The 17,952-nt window shown below is 41.7% G+C and overlaps 1 protein-coding gene across 2 annotated transcripts; it reads left to right on the top strand.

Annotated features, from left to right (window-relative positions):
* The first annotated feature begins 242 nt into the window (after positions 1–242).
* LOC114140419 (insulin receptor substrate 2-like) lies at positions 243–14,021 on the top strand. 2 transcript variants are annotated; one of them, XM_028010245.1, is made up of 3 exons: positions 243–3,100; positions 3,396–3,892; positions 11,147–14,021. In XM_028010245.1, the coding sequence occupies exons 1-3, from the start codon at positions 420–422 to the stop codon at positions 11,149–11,151; spliced, it is 3,183 nt and encodes a 1,060-aa protein (XP_027866046.1). In that variant the 5' UTR covers positions 243–419; the 3' UTR covers positions 11,152–14,021. The 2 variants fall into 2 exon arrangements, with proteins under 2 accessions (XP_027866046.1, XP_027866045.1); XM_028010244.1 differs by having other exon boundaries at positions 3,393–3,892.
* The last annotated feature ends 3,931 nt before the right edge of the window (positions 14,022–17,952 follow it).

Raw genomic sequence — 17,952 nt, 5'->3', positions numbered from 1 at the left:
TATACAACAATGGTTGATCAACATTTTCTGAATGTAATTCTTATTAGGACGTTTACAAGGAAAATGCTGTTTCCAAGGAGAACTTGACACTCACAATATGGTGGACGCGCTGACGTACCTTTCCTACGGGACAAGGACTGCAAGGCGCCTTCTTTTTATCTTTTTCTATGGCGCGGCTCCTGCAGGACGCCCCGCCCCGCCCCCCATGACTCTGTGTTTTATTCTGTTTTTAGAGCAGCAGCGTCACATGTTGTTTTTCTCCATCATCAGAGCAGCCACTGGTCTACGCGCACTGCTCTGCTGTTTTTACCGCAGCGAGCTTTCTTGTCCGCTTTGGAATATAGTAAACGGGTAACCTTTTGCGGTCTTTTCTTTTTTTTTTTTTTACTGTGAGCCTTTTTTCCTCTTATTCCGGAGAAATGGCAAGTCCTCCGGCGACGGGAGGACACCTGTTATCTAATGGGACGAATGACGTGAAGAAGTGCGGCTACCTGAGGAAGCAGAAACACGGACACAGGCGTTTTTTCGTGCTCCGGGAGCCCACGGAGCGCTGTCCCGCACGGCTGGAGTACTATGAAAGCGAGAAGAAATGGAGAAATAAGTCCGCCGCCAAACGCGTCATAACTTTGGACTCCTGTCTGTGCGTAAACAAACGCGCCGATGCCAAACACAAGCACCTCATCGCCCTCTACACCAAGGACGAATACTTTGCTGTGGCTGCAGAAAACGAGCAGGAGCAGGAGAACTGGTACACCGTTCTGTCTGATTTAATAGCAGAGAGCAAAGTGTTTGACAGCCCTGCTTCCACATCCTCTTTAGTGGGGTTTGAGGAGACCACTTACGGACAGCTTACCCCTGCAACAGCTACCTACAAGGAGGTATGGCAGGTCAACTTGAAATCCAGAGGTTTGGGTCAGATCAAAAACCTCACCGGAGTCTACAGGCTGTGTTTATCCAACCGAAACATCAGCTTCGTCAAGCTGAACTCTGAGACACCAGCTGTCAACCTCCAACTCATGAACATCAGGAGATGTGGCCACTCAGACAGCTTCTTCTTCATAGAGGTGGGCAGATCAGCAGTAACCGGGCCAGGGGAGTTCTGGATGCAGGCGGAGGACTCAGTGGTAGCGCAGAACATCCACGAGACCATCCTGGAGGCAATGAAGTCGATGAAGGAGCTCTCTGAATTCAGACCGAGGAGCAAAAGCCAGTCAGCCAGCACCAACCCCATCTCTGTGCCCACCCGGCGCAACCTCAACAACCTCCCCCCAAGTCAGACCGGGCTGGTGAGGAGATCCAGAACCGACAGCATGGCTGCCACATCCCCAGGGAGGAAGTTCACATCCTGTCGGATAAGGACGGCCAGTGAGGGAGATGGAAGCGTAACCCGGCCAGTGTCCATGTCCATACCAGTGGGTGAGAGTCCTACCAGTCCCAATTCTGGAAATCACCTCATGAGGTCCCACACCCTTAGCAACGGGCGCACCTGCAGGATACTGGAGTCTGCATGCAATCTCCATCACAGTCGTTCAATGCCAATGTCCAACTCTCCTCCTGCTGCCTCCAGCCCCATCAGCTCATCTCCCAGGGGAGGAACAAGGGTCTCAACTCCTGACAAAGCCAGACGTCCTTTCAGCTGCAGCGCCTCCATATCCGGCTCCCTCAGCGACACTGGCTTCCTTCTCTGTGATGATTTCAGCTCCAGCCCAGGTGAACACAAGTTTCTCACTCTGACACGCAGTGACACTCCTGACTCCCTGTCCAGCACACCTCCATCCCGTGACCTGAGCGACCCCTGCGGCTACATGCTAATGGAGGGGGCTAACGGCAGCAGGTCCAGCTGTGGGATCGAGGGTCAGAATTGTGACAAGGCATACAGGAAGCGAACACACTCCCTCACCACACCACGCCAACAGAAGGTGGTGACTCCATTGTCCTCTGCTTCCTTGGATGACTACACTCTAATGAGGATGGCCCATGGGCAAAACTCCCACTCTGCTTCACCCAAAGTATGCTACCCTGAGGATTATGGGGACATAGAAATTGGTTCATCCAGGAGCTCCAGTAGCAACCTTGGTGATGATGGCTACATGCCCATGACGCCAGGTGTAGCACCTCAGTCTGGCAAGACGGATAACTATGTACCCATGAGCCCCATGTGTGTCTCAGCACCAAAGCAGATTGTCAACCCCAGGGTGCATCCCCAGGCAGCTACCAATGGCTACAAGGCCAACTCTCCCTGTAGCAGCTCTCTGGAAGACAGTGGATACATGAGAATGTGGTGTGGCTCCAAATCCTCCATGGACAGTCCTGACAGACACGGCGAATACATGAACATGTCACCTGGAAACCCACCCCCTCTGCAGACCCCTCCTGATTACTACTTAAGCCCTCTCGCTGGGGAACCAGCGTCAATTAAGCCGGCTTACCAGACAGGCTCCCTCACACTGCCTGCAAAACTTCAGTCATCCAAGAATGAAGACAGTGGCCAGTATGTGTTGATGAGCCCACAGAGTTCAAGGCAGAAGATTGGGGAGTCAGATTATTATTCAGTAATGCAGCCATGTGCAGTTCAAACATCACCGCTGAGCCCCTCAGTCCCCTCCCCAGTCAGGCATCATCGAGCAGAGAACCTGTCCTACAGAGGGAGGCTGGGGAGACCTAACAGGCTGTCTCTGGACACCCTGAGGACCCTCCCCAGCATGAATGAGCATCCCCTGCCCTTAGAGCCCCGCAGCCCTGGCGAGTACATCAACATCGACTTCAACTGCAACAGATCTTCCCCACCGTCTGCCGTATTCACAGAGAGCCAGTCTTCCTCTCTGGGGTCCAGCGGCGGGCGCCCGGGACGGTCATCTCTGTCAGACTACATGAACCTGGAGCTGGGCTCGCACTCGCCCAAGGGGGCTGACACTCCGGTTGAGCGACTGGCTACCCTGCCTGAGCTGTCCTCATGCCCCTGCTCAGAGGACGATGTTGCGTACCATGTAGAGTGTGAGAAAAGCTCCAGAAGCTTTGTTGATGAGGTGAAAAACGACTATACTGAGATGACATTTGCGATGACTAGCTCACCCCCACAGCTTGTTCCTCAGAACTCAAGGTATGTGATGAAATGTAGTGCTTTTCCAGCATTATTTATGGTCATATTACATCATAACTTACTGGATATGAAGTCATGCAATGATTATGTGAAAGTTATTTCAGTCCAGACTTGAACCTCTTAAATGCTCAGTTTTCTGGGGAAGAAAATCAAATCAGCTGTTTAGGAAAATTCAATATGGTTTAAATTGGATAAAGCGTATAGTAAAGGCTTCACGTTTATGTTCTAAATATATGAGGGAGTTATTAAAATGTTTGTGTATGTTCATGCTATTTTGAACACTGTGTTCCAGCAGCCAGAGCTGCAGGGAGAGAAGGCTATCTCTTGAGGACCAAGGTGTTCCTGAACGGATTGGGGTCTTCCTGCTTGGAGCAGCAACTTCCCCAACCGTGGACCCAGACCGCTCTGCCAAGGTCATCCGGGCCAATCCACAAGGGCGAAGGCGCCACAGCTCAGAAACCTTCTCCTCCACAGCCACAGTGACGCCGGTCTTTCCCTCATTCGCACGCGGCGACGCAGTGAAGAGGCCGAGCTCGGTGGAGAACATCTCGTCCCGCAGCAGTGAGGGTTCCGATGAGGAGTACGGCAGTCCCGTGGCCCGCCACAGCTCAACCGGCTACTCTAACGGACTGAACTACATTGCCTTGAACCTACTAGAAAACAGGGATGTGGAGAAATGTGGAGACCTGGTTGGCTTTAAACCCACCAGCAGCTGCAAAGGGGGCATCAATGGATTACACAACACACCTTACGTCTGTTTGGGGTTCAAGGAGACTGCAACCACTGCCAAAGGTGAGTAAGGAGGCTGGTCTTTACTCTTTTGATATTTCTTTGTCCTAGTAACAGTTGGGTACCATTGGAGACACCTCCAAGGGTCGATTGATGCCGATCTTGGTAAACTGATGATTATGAGTTGTTTGGGTTTAATTTAGTCTAGTTTTCCTCAAGAGTCAACAGGTGCAAAGTGGGATCAGTTTAATTAGGGACTTTTTAGAGAGTATAGTATGAGTAGGGAATGAATTGACTCAAGGCTTTCCTTTATACCAATTGAAGTGTTTTTATTACTAACAAATGCTACACTAAACAGCTACTACAACTGGTTCTCACATAGTGAAGTGAAAAAAGGCTGAAGGCATTTCCTCTGACTTCAAAGTAGCTCTGTGGATTTCAAACCACATAAGTAGGAGGAAACTCCTGCAGCTTCTCATTGGCTCCGAAGTCTTAACACCGGTTGCGCTTGCTTCCAAAATTTGCCTGTAAAAAAAATGAACACGACGTTGTTGGAACTTCACAAAACAAAAGGGCCGTTTTTAGACCTTCTTTAGATTCTTCCTGCTGCTTCTGCGAGCTCCGGAACTGTGTGTTCCCGTCTTTTCCCTGATGCGTGTGAAAGCAACGCAAGGCTGTGGCGAAACGTGACCAGGCTGAGAGCTTGGAAGTAAACAAGCACCATGACAGAGCAGCGCTGCTGCTGCTGCTGCAAATGTCAGGAATATGCAAGCTAACTGCACAACTCTTTATGTTTATTATTGCAAACATTTTGGCTATTAATTGATCAGAAGAATTGCAGATTCTTGACATGTCATCTCCGGCTGTTGTGTTCCCACTTGGTTCAGGCATTCGGATGTGTTGACCTCCACAAATGCCCCCTCTCACACCATTCCCACTCTCCTGCGATCAATACTCCATCCCAGAATATCCCTGTGAGCCAACTAGAGCTGCTGGCAGGCAGTGGTAAACAGGTCTGACCCCTGCATCCCAGGGGACCTCGCGCCTGCCTGTGAGCACGTACAGGGTCGAGTTTGGGGGAGGGGGATTGGTGTGTTGAACCCCAACATGAGAGTGCTTGGTCATTATATCACTAAAGGTCACGGTTTGCTTTTCCTGAAAAGTTTCAATGAAAGAGGTCCCTTTTTTTTTTTTTTAGAATAGCGTCTTTTATTTCTCCACAAAATGAATTTTGCTTCGTTTTTAGCACATGGTGGAGAAAAATACTGCTTTAGTTCTTCATATTTGCGCAGTCAGTGACGTTGGTAAACAAGGTTGATTGCAGCAAACTCTAGTTATAAGATGCAAACTGAGTTTGAAAGCCTTCATTTCTACTCTCTCAAGGTTTAGGAGTTGTTTTTTTCACAACAGAATAACAGTAGCAGCACCGCCCCTCCCCCACTTGTTGTTGCTCACTGCCACTTAACCCTACCAGTAAAATATTCTGCATAAGCACCGAAAATTACAGTGTTAGCAGTATTTTTATTCCACCATATTGCAAAAATAACATAAAAACTAAGAATTGACTGTTTTAAAGCAATAATGTCAAATGTATCGACGCTAGATACAGAATGCATGAGTCATAAAATGATAAATTATGTTTACAAGATGATTTGTAAATGCATATATGTTTGGAAAAGCATAACATGTCAGTTATGATTCAGAAAAACAAGGAGTCAAGGCAGCTTTTGGTAAAATGGTTGACATGTGTCGCAGCTCCTGTTTCCTTGAGGGTGAAAATATTTTTTACTGCACTCAAAGCTTGTCCCTGACAAGTGAGAGGGAGGAAGAAAAGAAAGTACATACATAAGGAGTGTTGCACGTACGCATGCAGAGCGGCTCCGTCTCCCTCAGATCTATAGCAGGCTTTTGTTTTTCCAGCGGTTTGCTGCTCGTGGGAGAGGAAGCCAGTAAATTCGTGCATAATGGGCAGGATGGCACGTGCACTCTGCTGCCCTTCTGCCTCATTAGACTGCTGCCAGAAGTAAGACAGGCGGAGAGTTAGGGGGGGATGGAGCTCGGTTTTGGATACAGAGCAGTTGGAGGACGGGTGTTTGTTAAGGCTCTGCTTTGATGAAACTAGTTCTGCTCTGGCCCGATTTTAAGCCGCTGATGACAAGTTGATTGCTTGTCTAGTGGGTGCTCCGTTATGTTGCTACTGGGGCTTTTGGCGCAGAGACTGTTTGATGCAGCCGGACGTCCTGCTGGGCGTTCTGACCCAAAGCCCTGCAGTATTTTATTCCAACTAAACTCCTTTGCGGATGAGAAATCCAGTTTGGCTGGGTGGCTTACCGGGGCAAGGACCCTAAGCAAATTAGCCGTAACCGAGCGCAGATGGCCACCGCTTTGTCCAATGATGAGTTTTTACCTGGACGTAAAAACTCCCACCTATTATGTCAACTCAAGACACCTGGCAGTGGGGTCAACAAGGGTTTGTTTGCGCCACTCGACCCATGTGACCTTGTGGCAGTGTTTACTTCTGCTCTCCAATTGACGGCCGTGGCTAGCCGCGGCTCAGTCAGGTGGATGTTCTGTACCAGACCCAGATTAGCGAAGTCAGCCGTCTCCGTTTCCATCTCCACGTCCAGGATAATCTCGATCAGCTGTGGATCATAGCTGCTGGAGTTTGATATATTAATATTTAGAATTTAGCACCAGAGTACGAATGTGATTTTAAAAAAGCGGTAAGACGGCTAGAGTGGCAGATGATCACTTTTCAGAGCATCGAGGTTGAAATAAAAGGGCAGGAGGGGTTAAACAGCTGCCACCCCAGGCTATCTTCACTCGCCATATCAATTTCCACACCTCATGCACATATCGACACCGCTGCATTGACAGCCCACCATCTGCCGCTGCCACGGGTCGCAGAGAGCACGCCGTCAACATGGATGGAGTGTGTGTTAGGAATTTGCAAACCAGATTAGAGACATCCACATCCATCTCTTCAAATCCCGCTGACCCACCCCCAACCTCGATGTCATCCACTCGGTGGTAGCGTGAATGATGTCATCGCGGAGGGGATGCTGCACAGAGCGTTTTCACGTATTTCTGAGCTCCAGTACACGCATGGCAGTGTGTGATGCAGATATGTGGAAATATAAAGATTACGGCATGTAAAAAATAAAAAAATCATATTTTAAATGGTCCAAAATGTTTCTAGGAGAATACTCAGAATTTTTAGATTAATCTAGAAAAAACAATAACATTTCTGGTTTTAAAAAGTAAATAAGAATTTTAGAAAAAAACTGAGATTAATCTTAGAAATCGTTTTGGGGAAAAAAAACTGGCACTTTCTGATTTTAAAAAGTCAAAGAAAGTCCTAGAAAAAACAAGGAAATTTCTAGATTAATTTCAGAAATTTTCTGGAAAAACAAGAAAATGTCTGAGTTTAAAAAGTTGAAAAAAGATCTAGAAAAAATTCGGAAGTTTTTAGATTAATTTCAGATTTTTTTGAAAAAACAAGGAAATTTCAGACAAATTTTCAGATTATTTTTAGTCATTTTCAAAAAAAAAAATTCTAAATTTTTTCCAGCAAGTTTGCAACTTTTCAAACTCGGAAATTATTCTTTTTTTTTAATGAAAATTTACACTCCTTTGCTCTATTTACATAGAAATGGCCATAGCACATTTCTTTGCACCTTTATTTATCTCCTGATTTATTTCATCTGTGTGTGATCACTTTCTAGCTTCCCTTCATTTCTTGTTCCTGTATATTTTCCCTTTCTGGCCAATCAGCTTTTAGTTCCCCGTTCTGGCCAATCAGCTTTTAGTTCCCCGTTCTGGCCAATCAGCTTTCAGCTTGAGAAAACTTGTTCCACAGTTTAGGAGACATTCTGTACTAAACCTTCAGCATAACAATAAATTCTTTAACCCCATTAGGTTCATTAACTAAAACAGGAAGTGGTTCAGCACACTGTGTACAACTTGGCTGTGGGTGAAATAAGGCCCTGCCAATTATATAGTAACAGTTTGTTTCATTTTTTTCTGTTTTTAATTTAATTTTTTTTAAAAACACTTGCATCCTAAAACATAAAATTCTGAAAAATAAAACAAAAAGTGATAAAATAAATTAACTCAGAAATTTAAAAAAATTATATTTTGTATCTGCAAACTTGTTTAATTTTTATAGTCCACCTTTAAGCCTCCCTTTTCTTTTTATTTTTTATATTTTCCACAAATAAATTTATGCTTTTTTTCTTGTTTCAGACCTAAAATCATTACTTTAGTTGAGGGGAGTTAAATAAAATCATTAATTATATTAAATTTTATTCAATTTTGTTTGTTTTCGTAGAATCAAAATGCAGCAAATGTCATCTTGAGAGTACAGTGAAATGATGTTGTAGGTTAAATGTGCGTATTTTGTAATCTGTGCAAATATTGGCACACATTTCCCCATCACTTTCCTTTTGGGATGCTTTGTATCGACTTAAAAATGAATCAATACAAACAGACCACCTGGTAAATAGTTTATTTACTTACACGGTGCTGTTGGCATGACGACGGCCGGCTCGTGGAGCCACCGGTGGAAATCCAGAAATGCCATGTTACATGATCTATGGAGAACAAACATACGCACGCAGCCCCAAAGGATCTGGTGTCAGAGTTTCCAGGTGGCGTGTGTGTGTGTGTGTGTTTGTTTATGTGTGTGTAGTTTAGAGGTGAGAGGAGGGAGGTGGGCGCTAAACTAGGCCGGGATGTTCCAGACAGAAGCGCTAACTGCGTGGCCAGCGTTCCCCACATTTAGCCGGCCGCGGCTCCAGAGTAGATTACAGCCTCTGCAGGCGGGATTAGATGGCTGAGGACTGGAGGGGGGATTGATCAGCGAGAGTCAGCAGCTGGGGAATACGTAACCCAAGGTGTGAGCATGTGCTCGCTGAGTTTCATCATTAAAAACACACGTCGCCTCAGAAATGCAAGATTTTACTTAATGTTAGATAGACAAAATGAAACAAACAGTAATAAATAAATTAATCGCTTAATAAGTTTATAATTTTTCTCTTTTTTTCCTCTCTTTCTACCAAATCCTTGACGATAAAAGTCTTGAGTCTGGTGATTTGGTCATTTTTGAAGGAGATGTCATAATTTATTTTATTAGTTGCTTTTGTTTTATTTATTTTGCATATTTAAAATGTCTTCCTCTCAAAGTGTTAAATGTTTATTATGATTTAAAGTTTATTCATCTTTGAAGATCATATTGCTTGAAAATGATCTCTGAGCTATAATATTATCATTTATCACGATAAGTTCTGGGACAATTTATCGTGACAGACCTAAAAAGTAAAAATAAATAACTATGTTTTGTTATATTTAGATTAAAAATATCTACAATAGGATTTAGATACATATATGTAATGAAAATATAGAGCAAACACCTGGTGAATATTGTTTTTATTTTCATAAAATAAAAGGTTTGTTTGTGTTTTTTTTGTAAAAACTGTTGCCATTTTTTTAAGCGAGGAAAAAGTGGCCAGCAACACGTGGGGGAGGGGCAGCACCTAATCTTTCTATGCTCCATGCAGCAGAATAAGGCAATAAATTTGAAATATCATAAAGACGATTTTTCAAAATGATTTGCTTCCCTTTGCTATTGTAGGAACGGTTCATTATGTTGAAGCAATAAAATATGATATTGTGCTTTTTCAGCCTGCTGATTGGCAATGTGCAGCATCTCTTCTGTTCCATACAACTATTAACTCTGGGACTTTTTTTTTTCACTCTTCCTCCGTCCGCTCAACCTCCTCTCACATGTGACCAAACGCTGCATGAACATCTGCCAAACGCAGAGTTTGTGTCTGAACACTTCATATCACAGATGCTGCTGCTTGTTGCCTGGCTTCCTGCTCAGTATCCATGGCAACAAGGGCAGCAGAGCGACACGAGATCCCCCCCACCCCATCATCGCTCTACATCCCAGGTTATGTAATTATACGAGTGTTGCAGAGAAGCAGCTTTCTTCTCCAACACACACAGATACGTAAAGAGGAAACAGCTGGTGCATTAGCTTTAGTTGGAAAAAAATAAAAATAAACTCCTTCCCCTCTTATAAATGCACACTTGAAACACTTCCTGTCAGGAGGGATAAATGACAGAGCCACTAATGAAACTTAAAAAAAGGCGTCCAGAACTTCCTGTTCTTGATATCTAACAGAAACGTGGTGTTTTTTTCGTTTTGCGGCATGAAAAAACAATCCGTCTCTGTGAATGGGTTCACGCTGTACAGTACGAGAGCAACACTGTGTTCCCTCCACGCTCCTCCTTCGTCTGCTGTCTCAGAGGTCCGCTTAATTGGCGCCAGTGTTTGTGAGAGCAAACCGGGTTGAGACGGGAAAAAACAGTTAGATGTTCTCACGTTGTAATGATGATTCAATCTATAACATTTATTTATGGTTGGTTTGTTTTTGATGCAAAGATTTAAGCCAAAAGATGGTTTAAATTTAATGAATAAAGAATATTTTATGATTTGTAAATTTACAGATGAGCCGATCCACTTTTTTCACTTCTGATACAGATATCTGAGGTTTCAAGGTTTCCCCCAGAAAACTTGCTAATCCTGGTGGATAGTTGGCTAGGGCAGTCATTCATCCGTCATTTTTGAGTTTAAAAATGTTTCAATTTGACAGGAATTTTGAAAATATCCCTTGATAATTATGTGTTATTGGAAGATTAATATCTCAACACCAACTATAAAGTCTTAAAAATGAAACATTTTAAAAAGACTTAAGTAAATAAGCAAAGCTTAGCCTGGTGGGGCACAAGTAAAGCCTGGTGGCCCGCCAGGCTTATAATGCACTGGAGGAAACCCTGGGTTTAATATCAGCCGATATCAATCTGATACAAATGTAATGTAAAATTAATAAGGAAGTATGAAGCATAGAAGTAGACTGAATAGATTTGCTACACAGTGTCACCACTATCTGATCTAAAAAACAAATTTACGACATCGGATCCGATACAGATATTGATATCGGATCGGTGTGTCTCTAATAAGTCAGAAACGAGGATGAAAACAATCCTATTAATGTAAACAAGAAAGATGACAGTAAATCCTCACAACTTAGATTATCTAGAATAATATTTAATTTAATCCTGCCCTATTTAAACTTAATGCCTATATAAAGAGCAACAGGTGGGGGAGGGCCACTGTAAGTTTAGAAATTATCATACCTTGATGCCGTTACTAGTATTGTTTTAGTTTCTGTTTATATTTCCTGAATTGTTGATTTTGTTGAAAGTTTCCCACATTTTTCATTAAATTCCTCTTTTTCTCGTCTCTTCCAGACTGAAGGACTTCGCTTGTCCTCGGCTTTGGCGTCTTGACCTGCTGCTCGAAACAAAACCAAGCAAGAAAAACACAAGAAAATAGACATTTTGTTTTGTTTTTGCCCCTTCGTCGGGCTCTGTGACCCGAAAAGACTGTGTGGACCCATCAGCATCACAAGCCGCCTGCTTGCACACACACTTGGGGGGAAAAAAGCAGGTCACCATCTATGCATGCAGTGTATCGCTGAAGGCAGCACAGGTGTGTGTGTGTGTGTGAGAGAGAGTGTATGTCGGATGTGTGTTGGTACGTCTCGTGTTCCCTGCACTTTGAGAGGCCATTTCTCCTGTGACCTAAATTTTGGCACAAGCACAGAAGCGAAGATAGTCAGACAATAACAAAGCTCTAATGGTACCAAGTTACCATTTATTTACTTGAGGGTAGATTTAGTGTGCAAGTGTTTGTTTCTGAGAACCGTAAAACCTGCGGCACTCTGCAGGGATGGAATACCAAGGTACACTGAGTACATAAAACAAGAAAGAAAAAAAAGTATATATTGTAGTACACATTAGACGTTTTATTTATTTTTTGGATGATGAATGTTTGATAAGACTTACCCGATGCCTTAATGTGTATACTGTCCTTAATGTTTCCTATTAAATAAGAGATAAATATTCTATTAGGGTATATTTGTTTAGACCTACATCTCTATATTATTATCTTGTGGAAAGCAAAATGCATAGTTTACCATTAAATATATATTATTTCTTAAATGTACAGAACCAGTTTGGCTGCTTGAGAGCTGATTAAAGTATTTTCTTAATGGATAATTTCACCCATTTTATGTTTTTTGTCCAAACATATTGGACTAGTACAACTATATTTCTAAATGTTTATCCATGTCTTTTTGTGACTTAGCTGAGATCCTCTAATAATAATAACACCAGGCACTATTCCTCAGTCACTTGAGCCTGAAAACCTCACACACTCCTACCTTCAAACCAAAGGCTTGTTGTTCGGGTCGACGCAGGCCTCCCTGCTGTGATATCATTTGACTGTACAACTGTAACACTGAGATGATAACGAAGGGGAAAAGCCAACACAAACTCAACTTTAGATTGGAGGCACAGTTGAGACGGTTTAACCTAAAAGTATTGAAGGAAAAAGTTAAACAGTAGCACCACCGTGGAGGCTCGTGGGCAAGAGAAAACTTTACTATTTAAAGATTTTAAATGTGTAAAAAAAATCATAACTCCTAGCTAATGCGTGCTGGTCATCTCCAGTAACTGCTAGTAATCTACAGTAAAGAAACTTGGTTATATTATCTCTGTAAATTACACGTACAACTAGCAGGTCAGTGATTGTTTTTTGGTTTGATCGCCAGAACTACAATCAATGGAAACTGGTAGGAAATTGACATAAATCACTGAAGTATTTAATCAAAATATAGTACAAATGGAAGGCGGCGGTTTGACATACCCAAAAGCCTTTGCTAATATTACCAACTCTTAGCTAGCTGTTGTCAAAAAATATGAAAATTAAACTGTTTTTTTGCTGGTAAAAAATGAAAGAAAATGGCAACTTGCGTACAAAATCGGATTACAATTAGTGAATAACCTTGAGCCTTTGCTAACATTATCAACTGTTAGCTAACAAAACTCTTGATGTAATAAAATTAGCTTAATATTTTCTTGCTTCTAAACTATCAAATAGTTTAAAAATATATCTAAAGTGAAAACTTTGAGCATATGGATGAATGCTAAGATGTAGCATAAAGCAAACTGCCTCAGTATACTGCTGTACATCCATCACAGCTTTGCTAGCATTAGCTACCGTTAGCTGCTGTAAGCTACTAGGTTGTACTAGTAAATGTGAAAACTGTCTTTAATTGAGTGCCGTATTACATTGCTCCATTTTCATCTAATCACAGAAAAATTCAATATTTCTCCAGTTTTGAATTAAAATGAAACAAATAATGGCAGGAAGTCAAATTAGCAATCCTCCAAAAATGGTTGCTGCGGTATTTGAAAACAGTTTTTATCGCTGTTTATTACGACTGCTGTCTTTTTGAACTCTTCTGTGCCGACATCAACTGGCTTCAAACCCCTTAGATCTACAGTAGATTGTAAAACCTCTACATGTCTGAATGTATCGCTGATTTTTGCGGGGCCACCGCAGATTTCAAATGGTTTTGAAAGTGTTAAATAATATTGGAGCTGTACCAAGCTAACTTATGGTATCTATTTATCTTTAGAGTTTGTACATATATTGTGTAAATAGAAAAGAGTTTACCTAAAATATTGTATTCTTAGATTTGACCTAGGTTGCAATGCTATTCCTGTGTAAAGACTTTGGCTACAGATTTTTAAAACGGGAGGGTTTGATTTGGATCTGTATAGTGTATTGTATGCTTTTCTCCCTCACAGTCTGATTATATAAAACAAAAAAAAAATTGGTTTATTTTATTATAGAGATCTATTTGCCTTGTTGACACACTTTACCTAATGGCATATGCAATATTGACATGAATCAAAAATAGTTTACAACTATGGAACCAAATGTAACATTGCATTGATCCTTTTTTTTCCCATTAAACTGGACCTCTTTTTCTCCTTTTGTATATGTTTTTTCTTTCTGCCAAGTGTTTTTCATTGCTGGGAATTTTGTTGTTGACGTGTCTGGAAGCGTTTTTCCCATTTCTGTGTCTGAACGGATCCTTCTTTACTTGGATTGACTCAGTCTGAATGTGTTGTCTTCCATTGTACATAATTCAATATGCTGTTTATTGTGATGCTCACAAGAGATAAATATGATTTATAAATTCTGGTAAAGTATTGCTTTTGTCTGTATTAATTATGGATAGCACCCAACATAAATAAATAATTTAAAGAGTCACAACTTTCTTTTTTTTTTGTCTTATCCATCTTGAAAATTTGACTTTCTAATTCTGTCATATAATAGGTTGGCACTGACTCAAATCACTTCCTGTACACACACAGGATATCCTGTTTTTGTCGCGTGAAGAACTTTTATTTGACGGTGGAGGAACCAGGAAGCTAATCGTGAACAAATGACTTCTATCAAAACAGTTTTCCAAGATGGCACAGTTTGAAGTTCAGGAAGAATTCACCTTATGACGATTTTTAAAAAATGAAATATTTTAGCCTACTTCACGTTATCAAACAGGACCAATAGAGATTTAGCTTAAAAAAAGCGATTAAAACTTCATTTTTACATCGATAAACAAAGTCTTAATTTGAATTTTGCATTTATTCAGCTATTAGCTTAATCTAAAATGTGTGTGTGACATAAAAAGTGACCTTTGATGGTGTTCTGTACATTGTGTACAGAACATAAACTCACACATGCATTCTGCAGGGGGCAGGCAAACCTCCAGCTGTATTAATTAGCAGCTTGACACAATTATAGAGACGTTGCTCTGCTGCTAGGCAGAAACGAGCTTCATATAAAAACCCAGCACCGTGCCGTCAGTAGGAACACGCTGTTCCTCACTCTCCTCTGCACAGATTACATACTGCAATGGAGAATGTAAACAAAAAATGCAAAAGACTCCTCTGTGCTTTTGTCATAACCGTTTAAATACAGGATGCTGAGTTTTCTCGTTAGGCCTGGAGCAGACTGGGATCCGGATGGGAGCGTTTGTAGACCAGTAAACGTCCTGCTTTGAACTGGGAGGGCAGGTGTTGCTTCCTAAATGAGATCACATTAGTGTGGTTAAATTAAAAACCCAATCCTAACTCAATAAGTGGCTGAACTAGGATTTGGTAATTTTATTACTACTGGACATACAGAGGCTTTCTAACTAACTAACAGCACTAAGGTCCAATCATGTGACTGGATGGTCCTTATTTACTTCCTTTAGTCACTGCATTGTGAATTAAAGCAGCGTTAAAGTAAAATACAGGCATGTGGGTGCAGGCTGCTTTGGCTCCATTGGGCTTTTTCCCCCTGCTGAGGTTCTTCAGGGGATTGGGAGTCACTGACCCCATTATTTCTCCCTGAATCAGCCTAAGGAGGGTTTCAGCCAGGCTCAGCGAACTCTATGGCGCAGCGGCGTGCAGGGCGGAGCTGTGACCCACTTACAGCAGCCAGCCTTGGCTCCTCACGGAGGAGAGGACCAAGGCACGCAGCACGGATTATCCCCCATGAAAATATAACATACTGACATAAATCGTAGAAATGTCGCATGTTTATACAAACTGTTGCCTTTAAATCGCTATGAACACACAGCCAAGGTGTCGACTGTATGGAAGAAGATTACAGCCACTGAAAATAAAAACAAATATATAACTTTAATCTCAGAATTCAGATTTTTTCCCCCTCAAAATTCAACCTTTTTTCACAAATTCTGACTTTAATCTCAACAGTCGAACTTTTATGCTCATATTAATGTCAAAATCCTGAAGACAAAAGTCAGAATTCTGGAGAAAAAAAAATCTTAATTCTGAAAAAAACTGAATTCTGAATAAAAATCAGAATTCTAAAAAAAAAAAATCTGATTTCTGAAAACATCAAAATTTTGAAGAGAAAACGTCAGAATTCTGAAATTAACGTAAAAATTCTGGGGGGCGGGGGGGGGAAATCTGAATCTTGAAGAAAATGTGAAATTTCTGAAAAAAGTCAGAATTCAGAAAAAAAATTATTCTGAAGAAAAAGTTCAAATGACAAAAAAACAAATCACAATGTTACAGGAAAAAAAGTCAAAATTCTGAAATTAAAGTCAGAATTCTTTTTTGTTTTGTTCAATGGTCCTAATCCTCCTCTCTAATGGCATCTTATTTGATTTGAGTAAAAAAGAAAAAAAAAGATTATTGGTACTTTTGTGTATCATAACAGAAAACTATCCATAATAATGCAACTCTTGTGTTAATTTTTCAATGCAAACATATTTTTCTGTATTACCAAGTACATTTCATTTTATGAACTTTTCTACTGAATCTGTATAAAAGGACACAGTTCTTCCAAAAGAAATTTCAAGTCAGTTTTTTGTGTTTACTTCTGGAAAAAACAACAATGAACCTTGTTATAGTTAGCATAACCCCCTCAAAGCTGAAATAACTAAAGTGAGATGCATCCTTACTGTCAGCTGTGAGATATTTGAGGGGTTTCTTTCAATCTACAGCGTCTCATTGCGATCCCTGCTGTCTTCATTGAGGAATGGTTTCCTTCTTGCAGACCTGCCATGTAAGCTAAACTTGAGCAGTCATTTTGACTGTTATACTGTAACAGGATGTTGTGACAGAACCATTTCACACATTTTAGGGGTTTTGTAGACTTGCTTGCTTGGATGGTCAGACCTGGGCATTCTGACATTTGTGGACTATTTCCAGGAAAGTTTTATTCCCTTTCTTTATGTTTTCATTTCCAGCAGTCTGACTTTCTCAATACCTATGAGTGTAAGCAGGTCTGTTAGGGCTTTGTTGCTAATACATTTTCAACCCTCTTTTCTCCAAATTTCTCGTATTATTCAGAGCTTTATCATGAAGTCATCATTATACTCCCCTTGCTGAATCAACAGACCACTCACACGCTGTCGCTTGTGTTTAAGAGAGGTGGAAAGATCCTCTTTCTGCTGCTTTGTACTTTTCAGACCATGGTGTTCAAACTCGACGTTCTTGGGCAGCATGTGGAGATCGAGTCTTTTCCCACTGCGTACAGCAGACACTCCTGCTGCTGTTTACCAACTGGAAGACTCCCGCCTCCCAGTCTGCATGCTGGCTCATCGGCCGATGCTCACAAACATGTTTCGCAATGGAAATTCTCAGGAATGACAGTGCTGTGAGAAAGCCAGTATTGGGTTGGCTTGCATCTCTTTGGTGACTCACTTTTATGCTCCAAAAGTCCTATGAATAAATTGCCTTTTTAGTTCCGGTTGCAATATAACGGACAACTTCACTGTATTCACTACAACAAATGCCAACAAAAACCACTGCAGCTGATCAAGCAACGGTCTAGATCAGGGGTGGGCAATCCTGGTCCTCGAGGGCCGGTGTCCTGCAACTCTTAGATGTCTCCCTGGTCCAACACACCTGAATCCAACAGCTGAATCACCTCCTAAGTTCAGTCAAGTTCTCCAGAGTCCTGCTAATGACCTCATTATTTGACTCAGGTGTGTTGAAGTAGAGACGCATCTAAAAGTTGCAGGAGACCGGCCCTCCAGGCCTGGAGTTGCCCACCCCTGGTCTAGATATTATATTTGAGGTGGACACACAACTTGGCCGTGCCACCATGACTATAGAGGACTACGATTTTGATTTGATCTAATCTGATATATATCAATAAAAACTGCTTTTTCATTGCAAATTCTGTGATCAGACAAATCTCTTTCAATTCTGAGAAACAGCATGCAGTAAACAACCACTTTAAACACTTTACTCTCTAACACTTAATCCCATGTGTTTGAAAACATGGCCTGCTGAGATTTTTAGCCTGGAGTCTTTCATCGCAATCCGTCGCACAACATGCAAAGTGAGATTAGGAGTTATGATGAGTTTGCTGCGCACATACAGTCATGCACATAAATCCTGGGGGATTATTCATGTTTCCATCTGCGTTTCTGACCTTTACTGGGCGAAACACAATCAAAGAGACACTGAGCTACAAAGACGTTTTTTAAATTTATTTTCTCATGTATGTAACCACAAATCAGTGACTGGTCAGTGCAATCTGAATCTGGGTTTTATGCCATTGTGGGCATGTGTTTTGAGTTATTGTGCTTTGGCAGATGGATAATATTAACAGAGGCAGTATTTTCATGTGGTTAACAAGGGCACCTGCCCAGGGCAGCAATGGAAGGGGATGGCCA

This window comes from Xiphophorus couchianus, chromosome 24 (genome assembly GCF_001444195.1).
Source record: "Xiphophorus couchianus chromosome 24, X_couchianus-1.0, whole genome shotgun sequence".
NCBI classification, from domain to species: Eukaryota; Metazoa; Chordata; class Actinopteri; order Cyprinodontiformes; family Poeciliidae; genus Xiphophorus; species Xiphophorus couchianus.
Note: the sequence above shows the minus strand (reverse complement) of the source record. Positions and strands in the feature narration are given on the sequence as shown.

Coding starts and splice junctions, on each gene's coding strand:
- LOC114140419 (XM_028010244.1), top strand. CDS start 420: ATGGCAAGTCCTCCGGCGACGGGAGGACACCTGTTATCTAATGGGACG. Junction 3,101..3,392: donor CTTGTTCCTCAGAACTCAAG/GTATGTGATGAA, acceptor ACTGTGTTCCAG/CAGCCAGAGCTGCAGGGAGA.